Source organism: Macaca fascicularis, chromosome 1, assembly GCF_037993035.2.
Source record: "Macaca fascicularis isolate 582-1 chromosome 1, T2T-MFA8v1.1".
Taxonomy (NCBI): Eukaryota; Metazoa; Chordata; class Mammalia; order Primates; family Cercopithecidae; genus Macaca; species Macaca fascicularis.
In genome coordinates this window covers 168,043,040-168,063,271 of record NC_088375.1, presented here as the reverse complement: position 1 = coordinate 168,063,271, position 20,232 = coordinate 168,043,040, and the positions used below count along the sequence as shown (strand labels likewise).

General features: G+C 37.8%; 1 protein-coding gene across 48 annotated transcripts in view; it reads left to right on the top strand.

Moving 5' to 3' along the window:
* The window catches only part of SGIP1 (SH3GL interacting endocytic adaptor 1), a 215,892-nt gene that overhangs the window by 73,360 nt on the left and 122,300 nt on the right, over positions 1–20,232 (top strand). For all 48 annotated transcript variants that reach the window (XM_045369555.3, XM_045369551.3, XM_005543131.5 and 45 more), the window contains one exon: positions 17,745–17,808. In XM_045369555.3, coding sequence (XP_045225490.2) covers positions 17,745–17,808 — 64 coding nt within the window. The remainder of the gene's footprint in view (positions 1–17,744; positions 17,809–20,232) is intronic.

Below are 20,232 nucleotides of genomic sequence, written 5' to 3'. Positions count from 1 at the left end.
GTGAAAATGGGGCAAGAATACTGGCCTTGGGTTTCCATGAGCCCGAATGTGACTCAGGCTCATCACTTTCTATCCATGCCATGTTGGCAAATTGCAGGACTTCTCAGAGAGGTCTTCCTCATCTGCAAAGTGGAGATGATTATACCCACTCCACAGTGTAGTGCTGTGAGTTTCATGTGATAATGCATGAAAAGTACATGGCAGGCATTTAATAAATACTAGCTTATAGTTAGCTCTTCTTATTTTACAGAATCTCATTTTCTGGGAGATTAAGATGTATCCTTTAACAACCTCATATCTGATGATATTTCTAATCTGTAATATATGTATATATATTCTTACTAATACGTTTCTTAAGCAATTACACCTAATTTAACCTATATTTTGATGATGAAAAGTTACATTTTTGTAACTATTTAAAACCATTTAAAAAGCATTTTTCACATTGATCATTGTTTAGAATATCAATTAACATGCTGTGCTATAATTCAGCAGAGCTACCAGACACTGTTGCTCTGCTTCGGGCTGCTGGCGTGAAGATAAAAGCTCTCTGGTTTTCTGAAGTATATGATGTTTCATTTCCCCTCTGGCAGCTCCCATTAATACTTATGTTTAACTTTGCCCCCTTGGCTCATTCTGATTTTCTGCTGTTTTTCTAGTATGGAAAAGGAGATTAACCTTAAAACAGGAGGGAGGAGGCACTGAGTGAGAGTGTGAGGGTCTCTTCAGTGTTGTATGGACTCGCCATGCCTTAATCTCACTTTTCCTTCCACTTCTTCATTTACTTTGCTGTATTTTTAGGGTGTTCGTGGTATTTATGACACATGCTCTTTTACAAGTGTAGATGAGCAAATAAGTATTTAGTCGAGGGTTTTTGTTTTTCCTCAGTAATGGAAGAAGACTTAATTTAAGAGCTCCTGGTTTGGTCACTTATATCCCACAGGGATGAAGGTCACTTTTGATACTTGAGCCTTTGCTTGGCTTGGAGCCCTCTTCTCAGCATAGTGAATGTTCCATCTGCAGTCAGGACACTGAACTAGGATCACCAATGGGCACAAGATGAATGAGATAAGACGAATGCCTTCAATTGGCTTAAAATCTAAAAGAAGAAAGACAATGTAAACTGTAATATGAGGCAAAATTCGGTGAGTTTTATAATGAAGTCTTAAGTGAAATTTGGAAGAAAGGGAAAAATATCCATTTTGAAATCCAACTTCCAGCAGGTGTAGTGAGGCATTTCTGAACCAGCTTGAGAAGGGGAAGGTTTCTGTGGCCAGTTTGAAGACAAGATCATCCAAAGAGAGAGTCATCCAAACAGAAGCAAATACGTAGACCACAAATGTGCAGACTTGTTTAGGGAATAGAAATAACTTTCGTTTGGTTTCAGAGTGGAGTGCTTAGAGTTACAGTGACAGATAAAACTGGAGAAATATAGCAGACCAGGTCCTAATGCCACACCAGCTAAGGAGTTCTGTGTTCTGGTGACTTCCTAACAGATTGAATTCTGCTGAAATCACAGAGGTTTGCACCACTTAAGCCAAATGGTAGAAGTGAACAAGATGTGTGGATGTATTTAGATGGCTAGCAACTCAACAGAAGGGACTAGAGCTAGCCTCTGGTTTCAACTGAGTTTCAGAGGAGAAATATCTGAGCCAACCTGACTAGGATGCTAGCAAACTTTTGAATTCAGTATACAATTTATCTTGTAAATGTGACTATTTTAGAAAAAAACAAAATACATTTGTGGAGAGCACCACAAAATTAGCTTCATTCAGATTTGGCATTTGGACCTTGGCTTTTCTACAGACCCTGTTTCTAATGATATCTTATTCTGGGCTTTTTTTTTTTTTTCATCGTTATTAAAGTTACCCTTTACTTTCCTTCTGCCTTTGAAGTTATAATCTCATCAGTTGAAAGTCTTTTTAGAGCACTTAACAGAAAATTTAATCAAAATGCTAAGCCAAATTTCAACTAAAAAGTTATTAGCGTCACTGGAAATGTGAGTCAGATTTTCAGGTAACGCTATTCAGCCAAATAGGGTTCACTGCACTGTTCCAGACATTTAGAAAGTAAATAGATATATTTAGTGTAGAAGTAGATACAAAAACCATACTCAAAAAAACTAAAACTACTCTATATGCTAGAGTACTACAGAAACTAGGTATGAGTTTGTGTTCTCTCTAGGTGAAGATATCAACATTTACTTTTCTATGTGATTATATATAGTTATTTATTACACGTATATACCCACTCATATCTAATGAAGCAACTTGGTAAAGCATACTAAACTGAAGTAAAGGGATGAAAGTTTGAGACCAGGCTCGTCTAAAATTTTCTGTGTGGCTGTGTGCCTATTGTTTGAATTTCTTTGGAATTCAGTTTTGCTTATCTTACCAAACCAGACATTCATCTCTTCCCTGATGTTATGTAATTTAGCTACTCATTAATTGTGTCTCATCATCGCCTCTTTCTAATCCTTCAGTAAAAGTCACCATACAAGAACAGGAACAACCAGCAGCTTTAGGGGAAAAAAGTAATTCAGTAAGTCATAGTATATATATATTTTTTAATTCCATCAATTTTAAGGATTATCCCGGGGTCAAATGTTACATTCATATTCAATTTCCCAAAAATATTTATTGCACATAAAAGAATTAAATAATGGCATTCGCAGTTACCTGGATGGAACTGGAGACCATTATTCTAAGTAAAGTAACTCAGGAATGGAAAATCAAACATTGTATACTCTTACTTATTAGTGGGAGCTAAGCTACAATGATGCAAAAGTGTAAGAATGATGCAATGGACTTTGGAAACTCGGTGGGAAAGGGTGGGAGGGGGTGAGGGATAAAGGACTACAAATTGGGTACAGTGTATACTACTTGGGTGATGGATGCACCAAAATCTCAGAAATCAACACTAAAGAATTTATTCATGTAAACAAACACCACCTGTTCCCCAAAAACCTATGAGAATAAAAAATAAAAATTAAAAAACCAAAGTATTTATTGTGATAAGTGATTGATTTTGCTAAGTTTCTGAATGCATGATTTATTTAGTCTTCATAATTAACCTGTGAGATAAGATCCATTTTGTGGATATGGATGCTGAGGCTGAGAGAAGTATAAGTTTATTCATAGTAACATCAGGAGTAAATGGCAGAGCCAGTTAATTATGTGGGACTAGAGCTCAGGGCTGCAGAGAAGGGATAACAGGGTTTGAAAACAACAGCTAGTTGACTTCCAAAGAGCCAAGCTTCTCTTCTGCATATGCAGAGCTGTTGCTGGGGAGTGACTTCACAGCCAGGGACTTTGTTTCCAGTGTCTCACATGTAGGTGAGGCCACATGGTCCATAAGCCAAACTCCTGCTGGCCAACAGTATAAAAGCACAATTCTGTCTCTTCCTGGCTGAAGTGGTAAAGTATCTGAGGTGACATCCTCACATTCTCTTCCTTTTCCATGGCAATCTTGGAGGCCATGTCTCAAAGGTGATAGCTTCATGCGATGGGAGAAGCCCATGTGAACAGATTGGATAGATACAAGAAAGAAACCTAACAGCACTCCCTGCTGGTTTGGATGTGGAAAGGAAAAATCAAAGATACTTGTCAGGTTTCTGGATGGAGCATCTTGGAGGATGATGGCACCAGTTTACTTGGAGAGGGAACCCTGGCAAAAGAACTGGCTGGGGAGGAAGATGATGGATTCAGCTTCAGTTTATACATGCCTCATGTGAACACTGGATTGTCTTAATAGATTACTGAAAATTAAATAAGATGTTACAGAATCTTAGAGTCAATGTTATTCAACAGAAGGTGTCCTAGTCCACTTGTGTTGCTGTAAGGAAATACCTGAGACTGGGTAGTTTAGAAGGAAAAGAAGGTTTATTTGCCTTTCGGTTCTGCAAGCTGCACAAGAAGCATGGCACCAGCATCTGCTTCCGGTGAGGACCTCAGGCTGCTTACACTCCTGGCAGAAGATGAAATGAAGCCAGTGTGTGCAGAGGTCACATGGCGAGAGAAAGCAATAGAGAGGAGGGGAGGAGGTGCCAGGTTCTTTTTAACAACCAGCTCTCATAGAAATTAACAGCTTGAAAACTCATTCACTGCTTTGAGAATGATACCAAATCATTCATGAGGGATCCTCTCCCATGACCGAAACACTTTCCACTAGGCACCACTTCCAACATGAGGGATCAAATGTCAACATGAGATATGGAAGACAAACACCCAAACTATAACAGAAGGAGTCGGAAAGCACACTGTTAGATGATTTGCGAAGAGATGTGGATTTTCCTCCCCTTTCTGTATTAACAAAGGAAGAGAAAGACCTTACCATTTGAAATGGGTTGGACTCTTTACTTTTATATGATGTATACTATGACAGTTTACTATTTCTCAACTCTCAACTGAAATGGTAATAATAATTATATCAATAAATGATATTAATTTTTGCTTGGGTAGCACTTTATGTATATATCCAAACCCATTTTCTCATTTAATACGATAATCGTGTGAAGAAGGCATAGAAACTGAATTCTTGAGAGATTAAATGATTTTTTTTTTGACATTACACAGTTAGTGGTAAAGCTAAAATCTGATGTCATGTCTGACTGGCAATGTAACAAAACTCTGTGAGGGTTTGAGTTCAGGAATTATGGAGGTTTAAAAAGAAGGCTCTAAATTAGTTTAAATCCCAATTAAGATTGTCAACGTTGGTATATGTAAATATGTAAATATTGTCACAACTGGAAAACTCTGAAGTGCTAAAAACTCAGAATTGGCTTATTACTGTCAAAACTAGAACATTTCTAAGAGTTAACTGTTCAGGTATTCAGCTGTTCTGGTAAATTAAATATTCTAGTTAGGGAGAGTTTGCATTTCATAACTCAAATACAGATAATAATTTAAATGCTAGCTTTTAAACAAGTATACAGCATAGCACTTTTAACACTAAAACAATACTCAATATAATTTTGTCTTTTGGTGTTGTAGAAAACACTCTATTTATTTAGCTTATCATAGTGAGTATTATAGAAATTAATTACTATTGCCCTAAAGTTTTCTGGCACTAGGTAATAGACATTGCTGATAGGGAAAAAAATCAGAGGATGTCACTTTCCTGTCCTACTTTGTCTACCTCTTTAGGACTTTCAACGACTGCCCATTCCACTTAGAATTTAAGTTTTTGTGTGTTTTGTTTTGTTTTGTTTCTGAGTCAGAGTCTCACTCTGTCGCCCATGATGGAGTGCAGTGGTGCAATCTCAACTCATTGCAACCTCTGCTTCTTGGGCTCAAGGGATACTCCCACCTAAGCCTCCCAAGTAGTTGGGGTTACAGGTGCATACCACTACGCCCAGCTATTTTTTGTATTTTTAGTAGAGATGGGGTTTTGCCATGTTGGCCAGGCTGGTCTCCAAGTCATGAGCTCAAGCAATGTGCCCACCTCAGCCTCCCAAAGTGCTGGGATTACAGGCATGAGCCACTGCACCCAGCCTAAAATCTAAGGTCTTTAACTTGACTTTCTAAAACTTGCATGATTGACTCCTGGCAACCTCACCTCATGTCACTCTTCACCTCAAACACCACGCAATAATGCATATATGCCCCTTCGATGAGTAGATAACTAAAGTGGGTAACAGTGACCTAATGGAAAGAGTGTTTCAGGGTTTTAGTAATTGGTCTCTGATTGCACATAATCAGAGGGTAATATTAGATGTTGTATCTCTAGTCTAGAAAAGTCTCTGGCACGTGACAGATACTGAATAGGTTCCTTTTCTACTGACCACTGAATGAGAAGATGAAGAAATCTTCTGATAGTGATGCCAAATACTCCAGAGCTTGGATGACTCTAAGCATTGAATGAAATTCTGGAGTTACATCCGTGCCCAATACTGGACAACTGGTGAAGAAAATACTGACCAGTGATGAGAAAAATTATCATTCCATTCTTGCGAGGTGAATATGAGGACCTAGGATCTGAGAATCATTAGTAGAGCAACAAATATGTATTTAACTGTTTGAAATAGAAGATCTGTATGTAAAGACAGAGAATAATGACATGATTGTTTACTCTAAAATTCTGAGGGAATGGCTTAATAAATCTGCAAGCCTGCCAAGGGTTAACTTTCCAAGAGAGTTGACTTGAGGAAAGACGAAGGGAGAGCAGGTGTTCACTGTAACTTGATGGATTTATGTGATCCAACAGGACGAATTTCACGACAGTGAATTTCTGTTACCTATTGTGATTTACAGCCAAAAGATGGATAGATGGAGGACAGATGGATAAATATATCAATGGTCATTATTATTATAAATCTTACAAACAGGATCACTCTATATGCATCCTGGTAGCCTTTAAGGCCTCTCCAAAGAACTTAGAGCATATACTGCACATTTATTTTCCTTTAAAACCTTTTATTTCTATGTGTGTTTATCTGATGGCTGATTTTTTTCAAAAATAACTTCATATTTATATCTATAATTTTAACTTTTTAAACCATTTATATTCCTTTTTAGAAGTAGACTTCATAGATCCTTATTAAATAAAGTTGGCTAATAGCCTGTGGTGTATAGAAAGGGCAGTATCATGTAATCTCCTACTTTATCTACCTCTCTGCCTCCACATGGTAGGTTAGAATTAAACCAGAAGAATTCTAATGGGGGATATGTTCCAGCTTTTTTTTTTTTTTTTTTTTTTTTTCCATTTTGAGATGGAGTTTCACTCTTTTTGCCCAGGCTGGAGTGCAATGGCATGATCTCAGCTCACCACAACCTCTGGCTCCCAGATTCCAGTGATTCTCCTGCCTCAGCCTCCCGAGTAGCTGGGATTACAGGCATGCACCACCACACACAGCTAATTTTGTATTTTTTTTTAGTAGAGACAGAGTTTCTCCATGTTGGTCAGGCTGGTCTCGAACTCCTGACCTCAGGTGATCCACCCACCTGGGCCTCCTAAAGTGCTGGGATTACAGGCATGAGCCTCCACCCTAAAAATGGAGTTTTGCTCTTGTTGCCCAGGCTGGAGTGCAATGGTGTCAACTTGGCTCGCTGCAACCTCCATCTCTCAGTTTCAAATGATTCTTCTGCCTCAGCATCCTGAGTAGCTGGGATTACAGGCATGCGCCCCACTCCCAGCTGATTTTCTATTTTTAGTAGAGATGGGGTTTCACCGTTTTGGCCAAGCTGTTCTTGAACCCCTGACCTCAGGTGATCTGCCTGCCTCAGCCTCCCAAAGTGATGGAATTACAGGTGTGAGCCACTGCGCACATCCACCAGCTTCCTTTTTAAATTGACCTTTGAATAAGTTAAGTTGAGCGATCAAATGATACATGTAATAAGAATTTATAGATTTTACGGAAGGACTGGCCCCCTATTCCCTGAATGAAATATAAAAGGGAAAGGGCATATAGAAAAGCATTTCTGGTATTATCCAGTTCATTTTCTTTTGAATTTATTTTCTTGTGGAAAATGGAGGGTTTTTTAAACCTCATTTGGTTTGGTGAATTACAATCCAATTGAATTTTTCTCTTTATGCCTAAAAAGTCTATCTGAGCAGGACCATTAATTTAAATGCTTTCTACAAGTCATTTTCAGGCCAGGGAGGGACTGGAGATAGAAGGATGTGAAGAAAATAAATGACTGTAGTAGGAGAAAATGAAGGAGAGAAAAAGAAAGTAACATTTTTACAGATCAAGGTTCTAAAGGAACAGGTCAAATTAATTTACCTAGTGTTTAAAGTATTCTCCTTCATGCAAAACTTGTGTGTCTCCCAAATAGGCTGGGCAGGAAACTCCAAATCCTGTGATATCCCTAACCCAAGTAGAAGGAGCACTGACCTACTTTCAGATCACACTGGAAAGACCAACCGATCAATCGAAGTTTGTAACAGACTTGCACAAAGAGAAGGCTTCATCAATGCTGTATTTTCCTGCTGCATGAGAGAGTTATTTTTCTTGTTGTGAGTGTTTTAATCCCCACTTACCTTTTATGATAGATGTTAGTCAGTGACATTTCTTGAGACTGAGTTTGGTTTTGTTATTATTGCTCTAACCAAGAAAAGCTTGAGGTTTTGAAATTTTGATTATTTTCAAATTCTGATGTCATATTTTTATTTCTAAAGGAATAGAGTTATGAGGTTTCTGTATCATTTAGTTTCTTTTATGTGATCTGTTAAAAGAGCTGATTTCTAGTTGTTTTATAACTATCAAAATTCCCAGAAAAGCAGAAAAATCTGCATAAAGTGATGCACAATATATTTTAGGTGTTGTACTGGGTTTTTACACTTATTTAAACCTTACAAAAACCTTTTATGATAGATAGCTGAGAAAACTGAGACTCAGAGAGGTCAAGAAACTTGTCCTAGGAAGGAGTGAAGATGATTTTTGAGATCTTTCTGATCTCAAAGCTCAGACTTTACAACCATGTCTACTTCCCATGGATCTTTGTACTATTCTTATAGCTTAACAGAAGTTGACCACCTGCTTAAAATTCTTCCCAATTATATTCAACTTCATCATTACATTAATATTGGCACAGCAAACACCAAGTCCCTTTGTAGCAAACCTATTTCATGACCATCTTCTTTAACATTTTCTTCTACGTTACCAAAAGAACAAATATTTCTTTTTTTAAAAGTCAATTTTAGCACCTTGAAGTTCATAATTGCCCTCTAGAAGTCCTCATTTCAGTGTTTCAGCATGATTTTTTATATATCAAATCTGAACTTCAAATTGTCATTTATATCAGACCCTTTTGCAATTTATCGCTAATGGCGTGTGTCCTTAAGATTTCTCCCAAAAGGTTCAGTGCTCAGCTCAGAATGATGAGGTATTGTAGAGAGGTTTTGTGCATACTAAGTACAGAGATTACCTGGATTTCCTTTAAGTCAAGTAAAAATGTAGGTGAAGCATTCATACCAAAACCACATGCTGACCAACTTTGAACAGGGAGGCTGAGGCAGGACAATGGCATGAACCCGGGAGGTGGAGCTGGCAGTGAGCCAAGAAGATCACGCCACTGCACTCTAGCCAGGGAGACAGAGCAAGACTCCATCTCAAAAAAAAAAAAAAAAAAAAAGAATTGCAAATCTGTAGAACGGCTTGTAAACATTTACTGAATGACTGCCTTGCACCAGGTACTGCTAGACACTGAACTCTACATTTTCTACTTCCTGGCACTTGCCTTTATGAAGCATCTCTTCTACCCTAGGCAGTAGTCTATGCATGGGAAATCAGAAATATCATAAAAAATCATTGGACCAACTGGCCTCCATCTTAACTGGTTTTATGTCTTTCTGTAAGAATTTCTGATGACAAAGAATCTGAATTGGATTACAGTGACTATATTTAAAACCTAGAGGGAAAGCTGATACACAAAGCGCCTTAATCTTTTCTGACAGAAATACAGTGAGCATCATAATGAAAAGATATAGCCAGTCTAGAGTTGCTGTCAATATGCGGCATTGTGCCCAGGGCAATTAAATTTGCCTGTTTTTTATTACTGAGACCAAATATTTGGCCTGGGTTCCTGCAGAAAATAAGTAATTCCATTACATGTGATTCACCTTTGAGTAACCCTCCAAGTTAATGAAGACTCAAGCTGAAAATTTATATTTATTACAGAAATAATCCATTTAGCAAATATTTATTGGGTCTCTTTATGTTCACTGGGCAGCATATAAAGATTTAAACTTGCAAAATACCGCCTTTGTGTGTAAGAAATGTGCAGCCTAACTTGCCTAAAAATCTCTCTCCAGTTTTTCAAACAAAAAATCACATTCCTGTTTTTTTGTTTTTAATAAGAGGATAAAATGAATTGTGATGAGTAACAAAAGCTATTCCAAAGTCATGAGGAGCCTGGACTCTGGAGTCAGGCAGAGGGTGTTTTAAAATGTGTTCTGCTATTTATCACCTGTGCGACCTGGCATCAGGTGCTTCTCATGTGCCATGATGTAGAATCAATATGACAATAGCTCCCATCTCATTAAATTGTGTTGGACTGAGATAAGAAAGTTCCTGATAAATTCCCTGAAACATCACAAGTACTCAGTACATTATGTCTATTAATTTTTTTATGATATATGTTTTGGGCTAAATTGAGTTTTTATTGTATCATTGTGCACATTTCCCACCTAAAATGTAATGAAGTCTCAGCACATCCCTCACTCTGAGTCTCTGCTCTCTGGCCGAAGGCCTGTGTATTCAGATTGGTGCATCTGGTATAGTTTGGGGCTCCTTCTCCTCCTTCCCTAATACATCTATATACACAAATAAATATCAAAAAGTTGGACACCAATGGAATGTAGATTTCAAACATCAATAAAAGTCATTAGCTTTTAAAAAAATGGTTATATAAACACCAAGCAGCTTTTAAAGAAATTGTTAAACAAACATTGATGACATGTCTTCTGTGCACTGGGTACTGCAATAATCATCATGACCACTCTGAAAGAAGTTGCTTGACTCTGGAGCCAAACAGACCTAGCTCAACATCTTGGCCTTGTTACTCATTTGTTTAGTGACTGTGAAAGAGAAACTTACTCACTTTGAGTCTGTTTCTTAATCCAAAGACAGGGAGTTAGTAATACCTTCTCAGGTTGTTGAAAGAATTAGTCTGCTTTAAAGTGTTTGGCACAGTGTCTGGCACATGCAAGGTTCTCAGTAAACAAGAGTTGCCTTTCCCTCACCCCTAGTGATTACAGAGAGATTGTCTCTCCAAACCTCCTATCTTGTGAAAACACGAATCTTATATGGAAAGTACCACAGTATCTCTTAGACTCTCTATCAATGTTGCTGGAAAGCAGTCAAACTGGGTTTCAAACCCAGATCTTTGGATTCTGAGTAAGGTCACATATTTTGCTCCCTTCCACCCTGTCACCCTACTTCAGTTTTTGGAAGCGTGATTTGCATGCTTCTGGGGGAGATATGTGAGGAACAGATCGCATTCCACTATTAACTGGGTTCTACATATTGATCCTAAAGCACGGTCATTGCCAACATATCTCCTCTTCTTAGAGCTCCTCTTCTTCTCCAGAGCTCTAGATCACTCCTAGAGCTGGCTTTGTTCCTAGTCATTGTCTTGTCCAAGCTCTGTTTAAAAGCACAGTGAGTGATGGGAGGCAGGAGGAGCAAATGCACCCTAGGAACATGATCTCCAAAAGTGATGCCTTTTCAACAGTTTTAAAGGCAGTACGTTTATATGGAGGTTCTAACACCACCATAAAGAGCTTTTAGAGAAAGCAATGTGCATCTAGACTATGAGGTGAGTAAGGAAGGTGGGCAAAAAAGAAGTGCTTTCTAAGACAGAACACCCTCTCCCGCAGGTTCTGCCTGCCCCAGTGTGAGAACCTGGCTTTGTCTTTGACTCTTTTCTGGTTTGTACCTGCCCCACCTCTCTTCCCACCCCAGTCCCTTTAAGTTAGCTTGGGTGGTAAGCCCATTTCTGCTAAGATGCTGTTAAGAAGGTGACCGTTCTATATTTGGCCTCTCCATGTTGTTCTGTTACTAGCAATGGAGTGGTGGGAATACAGGACAAGGAGAGAAAGGAGGAGTTATTGGCAGGACTCTCCACTTACACTTCTAGGAGACAGCATCGCGAGTTAAGGCCAGCAGTTTGGTCCTCAGTTTCTGCCTACAGAATGCAAACACTTCAGTGTCCTCTGTTAGGGACTCAGCTCCAGGAGTGTGACCTCCACTTGGCAATCTACAGAAACAGTCTTCATTTTTATGGACAAAAATATTTCAGGTGTTTTTTAAAAATAAAATAAAATAGAAATAAAACTAAACAAGCAAAAACTCTGTAGGTTCTTTGGAGTATCAGACTTTGATGTTTTACTTAAAATTAGTAATAGAGTCCAAGTTTCCTTTTTTTTAAAGCCTTCCTCTAAACAATTCTCCTTTCAGTGTAAAATTTAAAAGTGGCTCAAATTCAAAATTTGATGTTTATTTAATGAATCCCTACAATTCCTATCAGTTGTACTCAGGAGAAAAGCAAATGGATAAAGATAGTTTATTTTTTCTGCTGTACAGTTTCTTCTTCACCTGCAGGTCTGTATACTTTTAAAGTCAGGACATTCTAAGGTGCTTCATGGGCTTTTTTTTAGTTAGTTTAGGGAAGCTTCAGAAAAAAACACCAGTAAACACACTAATTTTTGTTTCAAATTAAGAGAGTTATTTTTTAAAGTTTTTTTTTAAAAATGATATTCAAACTGTTTCTGACCTGCAGTCTATCATAATGTACTAGCCGTTCTGACACTGTTATAAAAATACTACCCAAGACTAGGTAACTTATAAAGAAAGGGGGTTTAATTGACTCACAGTTCCACATGGCTGGGGAGGCCTCAGGAAACTTACAATCATGGTGGAAGGCGAAAGGGAAGCAAGGTCCATCTTACATGGCAGTAGATGGGGAGAGAGAAGGAGAGAGAGAGAGAGAGAGAGAGAGAGAGGAGGGGGAATGTGCCACACTTAAAGCATGAGCTCTCGTGAGAACTCCCTCATTAGCATGGGGGAAATTGCCCCCATGATCCAATCACCTCCCACCAGGTCCCTCCCTTGACATGTGGGGATTACAATTCCAGATGTGACTTGAGTAGGGACATAGAGCCAAACCATATCACATAAAAAATGTATTTTATATCACCATCCAATTTGGCCAAGAGTTTCATGAAACAGTATTTATGCACGTTTTTCTGTTTCATTTTAAAATAGAGGTTTTGCCCTGACAAACTGCCTTCATAAGCTTCCAATGGGGCCTTATTTGCAGTTTGAAAAGGGGATTGAGAAATAGTGCCTCTCTTTTAATACAATTGCACAAATGATTTTAAAGAATGTTCTTTTCATGCGACATGGGGAGGTGAAAATAAACAAGATGCCCACATGGATGGAGCTGCTGACTTCATGGAGTTCACCATCTAGTGGGATTAATATAATATTGTGATTTTAGGAGAACAGATCAAAGGAGCAAGCATCATGACAAAAATGCATTTGCTTATGAAAAGCTTTTTTGCAAACATCTGACACATGTGCAAGAAAAGCTGGATGTCCTGTTGTAAATTCTCATGGAAATATTACTTTCTTGATACTGAAGGTTACTATGAACAGGAATTCGTGACTGTATTGATTTCTTTACTAAATATTTGACAACTTTTTTGGCAAAACAAAACAAAAACAAAAGCAGTAACATGTGCCACAAACTTTTAAGCCAATCTGCCTTGTTTCTTTCTTTTCTTCCCCACTTATTCCCCTCCTTGTCCTCCCTTGTCACAGAATAATCAGGCTTGAACTATTCCATTTCTTTTTTATCATGGTAAAATACAAACAAAATAAAATTTTCCATTTTGACCATTTTAGAGTGTAAATCTCAGTGGCATTTAGTACATTCTCAATGTCGTGCAACATAACCACCATCAAGTTCCAGAACTTTATATCACCCCAAGAGGAAACCCGTACTCATTAAGCAGCCACTCCCCTTTCCCCGTTCACTCAGCCTCTCTCAACCTCCAATCTGCTTTCTGTATTAATCAATTTGCCTACTCTGGAAATTTCATATAAATGAAATAATGTAATATGTGGCTCTTTGCATTTGACTCCCTTCATTTAGCATAGTATTTTCAAGGTTCATTCATATTGTAGCCTGTATCAGTACTTTATTCCTTTTTATGGCTGAATAGTATTCCATTGCATGGCTAGGCCACATTTTGCTTATTCATTTATCTGTTGATGGAGAGCTATTTCATTTTAAAAGGAATTTCATTCACAAGATAATTAGAAACTAAATGATTGGGCATATCTTTACATCTTTTATTACATATGTATTATAAGCAGAGTCTGAGGTTTTTGAAGAAATCTGGTGTCTCTGTAGGAGCCTGAGTATGAGAAGTACTCTGTATTCAGAAGTTCATGAGATTGTGCTGGGTCTCACCTATAAATTCAGGATTTTTCTGCATACATATGATGAATGAAACCACATTGGTGGATGAAATCACGCTCAGAAAAGGATGTAGAAGTGCCTAGGACAAAGCCCTGAATAACCCCAACATTCTGGGGAGTACTGGAGTAAGAGTAGCCTCCTGTTTCCTCACTGGGGATGAAGATAATAAAACTTAACTTAGGCAAACTCTCAGACTCACTACTTTAGGGAAAAATACCACCTACTTTTTCACAAAGTTTGTAAGAGATTTAAATGAGGCAACATATGCAACCAGTGCCTGGGCAATAGGCAGGACCTCAGCAGTGGTAGCTGGTAGTATTCTAATGACAAAACTTCTTCCCATTCTGTATTTTTGACACTATCACTATTATCTATTTCTACGTATATTGCTTTATTTATCTTATCTGGTAAGATATTGATGGCATTTGTCTGGTAACATTATAACCGGGCTGCCTAGTTTGAAATAAGTTTTCAACCTTTTAAAAATCCATTTATACTTAATTTGTGTGTGTGTGTGTGTGTGTGTGTGTGTGTGTCTGTGGTTGTTTCCCACAACACCAAAAGAAGCTAAAGAAATCTGAATTCGGTGGAGAAGTTAGGGGCACAGGACAGACACACAGTGTGGCTGATGAATTACAGCAGTTTTGGATTCACATAGGAAACTGTTCTCAATTCCATAGCTTGGGAGAGAACCATTCTAACCCCGGATTATCAAGACAGTAAAATTCTTTCCCTTTAGATGACTTTGTTTTGATGTTGGCAAGAGAAAAGTCATTGCATTTCTTAAAGGACACTTAGTTTTTGCCCTCCCATTTTTGGTAAAAAAATAATTGATAAAAAATTTATGCTCCACCCTAGAGGTAATTATACTGTAATTGTAACTACCTGAAGTGGAGAATCATTAGATATAGTGTTTTTAAAACTTATCAGATTATTGAACATAGTGTCTTAAATTTGTTATTCCTGTAAGATCCTTGACTATTGTTGCTCTCTGTTGAAGAGTTTCAGTATTTTTTGATGAATTCTCAAAAGACATGAGCACACCTCTCTTCACTCAATTTTAACGCAGTTGTTGCGATTGTTTTCTCCTTGGATCTTCTAAAAGATTCATTAAGGTATGAAAAACTGACTTTCATAACTTCATTTGCTTTAGTCTTTCAGTTTCCTTCATATTTTTTGTAAACTTCTTAAACCTTTCCACTTTTGAAGAAGTAAAATATTTTCAACCTTTTTTTTTTTTTTTTTTTTTTTTGAGATTAAGTCTCACTCTGTCACCCAGGCTGGAGTGCAATGGCATGATCTTGGCTCACTGCAACCTCTGCCTCCCAGGTTCAAGCAATTCTCTCACCTCAGCCTCCAAAGTAGCTGGGACTACAGGTGTGTGCTCCCACACCAGGTTAATTTTTTGTGTTTTTAGTAGAGACGGGGTTTCACCATGTTGGCCAGGCTGGTCTCGAACTCCTGACCTCAAGTGATTCACCCGCCTCAGCCTCCCAAAGGGCTGGGATTACAAGCATGAGCCACTGAGCCTGGCCCAACATTTTTTTCTTATTCAACAATTTGATTAGGGCATTTTTTTCTAGAATTTCACATCTTTGGTGTATTCCTATTTACATTCTATGTATAAGTGTATTTCATGTGTTAAAAACATGATTTCCAGTGAAAGTAAAGCTACAGATATAGGCATGGCATTTTGTGAAGATGTGCAGATTCTTTCGTCTCTTATCATTGGCTGATTTGTTATAGGCTGAGAGGCTGAAACATAAAGGTAATGTAACTTATATTAAGCTATGCAATTAGAACTGATGCTGGGAATGGACTCTCTGCCTCCTGGATCCTGATTCGGTGCATTTTTTTTTCACTGGGAAGTGGACAACTCATGATGTTCATGACCTAGTTCATGTTGGCTATTGTCCAAACTTGGTGGTCAAAACCAGCACAGGGTCTATGGAAAACTACTATTTCCCGTTCTGTTACCAATTTAATACAAAGAGTACTGGAATGTGTGTATATTTTCTGATATATTTGGTAAGGCATGCTATTTTTTATCTCATAGGTCAAGTTACAGGAAATAACACACTTGAAACCCTGAGATGATAGTAGCATTGGTTTTATAGTCCTGTAAAAACCAGTGGTGATTGCTGAATATGGCATTCATTGTGAGCTCAAAGCTAAATCAGAAGCAAAGAAAAGCCAATTAGGAGACTTGAAACCCAAGGAAAATTGTAGGGATAGACTGATGATTATGTAACTATGATACTTTGTCCTTATAAGGGAATAAGACATTTAGAGGTGAGAAAGAAATTTTTAATAAACAAAATAAAAAATAAAAGGGGAGAAGATGTTTCTAAATATTATGGGTGGGTAGTTTTAAATGTCAATATGTTTTCCTATAAACTCATCATGTGGTAAGTAACGGAAAATAGTTTTATGTGGGAGGAGTTTTTAAAAAATTGACATTTTAAAGACCTAAATGTCTTAAATGGATGACTATTAAAATACAAAATTAGACGGAACAGAGACATTTTGAAGATTGTATTTGAGTAGTATCCTAAGAGGCAGATAATGAATGACTCAGATAATCTGAGTGGTTTGGGCTGACTCACATGTTTTGGAAAAACGTATCATCAACTCACTGATTCTGTCATTGTTTTTCCCTTTGTTCCACCTGGCAGTACCAAACAAATCTGAAATATCAGTGACTCTCTCAGCTCCAATTTCTCAAGAAGACTTTCCAAACCACCAATAACAAGTCTAAGGTTTGAATACATAAACATTTAATTTATTTGAATAATACTCACTAACAGACGCAGAAGGCATGTCTGTAACTATGGATCATGTAGGGGGTGGGAAACCCAAACAGCTTTGACAGGATGAGTAGAAAAGAACCAAGACTGTACTTGGCTTGTCAGGATGGAAGAAAAGGGCTTTCTTAGCTAGTGCTGCTTGAATGGTGCTTCCTGGAAGACATTTTAAATCACAAATATTATCTGGACTTAAAAATGAGGGAGCCTTGGCCTTTGTTCAAGAAAGGATCACAGTCTACTAGGGAAACTGACACAGAAACTAATAGGTGATACCATTTGATATATCCTACATATAAGAGCAACATTTTGGGGGGGAACACAGAATAATCAGTGTCTTACGCCTCCAGGATTAAGAGGCCCTACAGAAGGAGTGGCATTTGTCCTGGGCCTTAAAGGATGAAGTGAAATTCTAAATGTCCACAAAATAGGGAAAGCATTTCAATCACAAGTAAGGACCACACAAGAAAGAAAGAAATACAGGAGTGCAAATTTTGGGGTGTGTTCAGAGAATGGTTCATAATTCAGTGCAGCCACAGACTGGAGAAGGTAGTAAAAGATAAGATGGGAATACGGGACACAGAGATGTGTCAGATCTGTGCAGTTCTCTTGGCATGGGTCACATGATCTCTGTCTTGGCATTATCCCAGTCTAAAGAATATGTCTAACCTGAAAATGGCTATTCTTCTAAATCTGTGATTTGACTTCTTGGCAGAACCCCAATATGGGTGATGAATAACAGTAGTCTAAGAAAATCTTACAATCTTTTCTATACCCATGCATCCTTGTGTTGCTTATAGTGCTAAGAACTTATGGTGTGAAGTCCTTGATAGATAACTATTGAAAAATGTATTAATGAGTCATATGAATATGCAAACACACATACCTATACATACAACTTCAGAAACTTCATTGCTTTCTAAACATTCAAGTCTAACTGGTGTGTTACAACTTTCAAAATATGTTCACTTGAATGTTGCTGAGTTTTTGATCCTTTGCTGTTTTCCCACAGGATTGAAAAAACGTACAAGGAAGGCCTTTGGAATACGGAAGAAAGAAAAGGACACTGATTCTACGTATGTACTTTAGGAGTTTGCCTCCTCGAAGAAGCTATTTGCATAAGAGATGCTCTTGTCACAGTCAATATAAGATTGCCACACAGTTTTCTCAGATATTGTGTACTATTTGCTTTCCCCATTTCTGAGTAAATTGTAATTATTCAATATAAACAGTTCTTAGATTTATGCTAAAAAGGTAAAAATTTTTCATCACATGTTCAGTTTTTAATCATGTGTTTCTTTCTTTTCTTTTTAAATCATTATACTTCCCAGCAGTCTCAGGAGGCGGAAAATGTGACTGTTAATTTTATGAAGGATAAAAAGAATTCATTTCCACATATAGAGTTGAGCCTATGATCTGAACTAAAGAAATAACAAAACACCTGTTTGGATAGATTAGACCTAGCCAGAAACAGAAATGTAGACTACATAACATCTCAAAGCTCTTACTTGAGATGCCAAGATTTTGTACAAGCCGAATTGTAAATCAACCAACAGAATTCAGGAATGATTGGATATTTAGCAGTGAATAAGAAACAAAAGCCAGAAACAACTGTGGGGATGCTTTTACATATTTAAGTGATCATATCCAAGAGAATTAGTTGCCCACAGACACTGATAGACCCTGAAAATGTCCAATGACATAACAGTTTCATTCCACTAACTTCCTTCCACGTATTTGACCATCTTGAATTCTCCTGCAGAAGTATTTGGCTCTGACACAAAATCTCAGTAGACTTTTGGAGCCAAGCAGGTAACTTATATACGTGAAGTCCACTGGCCAGGAACTTGAGACTCCATCCCACGACCAGTATAGGGAGAGCACAGCTGCAGATGGTTGTGACCAGGTAGAAATGCAGATCTGATGTAGTTTGCTGTACATCAGAATTGAACCCATTATACCCCTCATTTGGCTAGAATCTCTGAAAGAAAGTTAGAAAAAGGGAACAGCAATAGTTGTATGGGCATAGGTGAAAATGAAGAAAGCCACATTTATTCTCACCTTTAGCTTTTCATTCTGTATATTTTTATCATGCATAAATTTTATCACAAGATCCTGAGTATTTCCCTGAGCCTTTGTCCTTTAAGAATTTATGATTCATGAGACAAAATATCTACTACACAAATTAAAGTATTGTTTATACAACTAATGAGGTAACATATTTGAAATGACTCATATGGTACCTAATACTTAGTAAATGCTCAGCAAATGGCAGCTACTGGTACTCTTATTATTACTGACACAAATTAATATGTGTAAGTTCCTTACAAGCAACTAAGATGGGATTTCATGGGAATTTGAGGGTGAAAAATCTCATATTTGGATTGATGATCAGTGATGCTTCAGGGTAGGGGAGGAGACTTGAGTTTGGCCTTCAAGAAGATGAGGATGTGTATTTCATGCAAAGGGAACAACAAAAGCAAAAGCAGAAAGGTAGAAAAGTCCACTAGGCATTTATTGACATGACAAATGGGGCAGTTTGTCTACTTGGGAGTTACAGGTAAAGGTGATAATGGAAGGCAAAGCTGGAAAGGAGACCAGGACCAGATAGGAAGGGCCTTAAGTACCAGGCTGAGGTGTGTGGGCTACTTCCATAGGCAGTGGGCCACCTTGAAACCTTGAAAGTTTTTTAAGCCAAAGAGTGTAAAGGATTGAGGGGACGAAGTTATTTTTTGTCTAGATGCCAAATATTAAGTTCTTATATTTTCTTTTTTCATTTTCTTTTGTAACTATTTATTTCATGGATATTACATTTACTGTTGTCCTGCAAATTTTTCTAAATAACTAAGTTAGGAATATTTTTCTGAGGATTATATAAATTACATTGTTTCTTAAGAAGTTTGCCATTTTCTAATCATTAACCACCCAGAATATGTGCTGATGCCTTCACTAGATCAGAAGACCTGGGCTGTAGTCCCAGCACGGCCCAAACTCCATGGCTTTGGGAATTACCCTTTACTTTGCTGGGCCTCATTTTCCACACCTGTAAACAACAACAAAGAAATTTACACTAAATGGAATCGAATTTCCCTAAAGGGCCAGACACTATGTGAGTCATATAAGGGAAGGCATTATAGGATTCGTAGTGCCAGGTGTTGTGTGGGACACTATTCGATGGATCTCAGGAGAACATCGTTAACAGAAACTAAATCCATTTCTGAAGGAAGACAATGTCTGTAACTGACCAAACCGGAGATTTCTGGCATGCGAGGAAAGTTAAAAAGGAAAAAGCTTTCTTGAGAGAGAAGAGGTTGAACAATCTCTCCAGGGCAGGCTGCACTAATTTACATGTAGCCAAAGCACTACTCTTCCATCACCATTTCTGAAGTTATTAAAATAACTGAGTTATTCCTCGCAGCTATGGGTAGAGGCCAAATATCTCTCTGAGGTACTCTAATAAGACATTTGTTTAAAGAATCCCAAGTATCCTTCGTTAACTT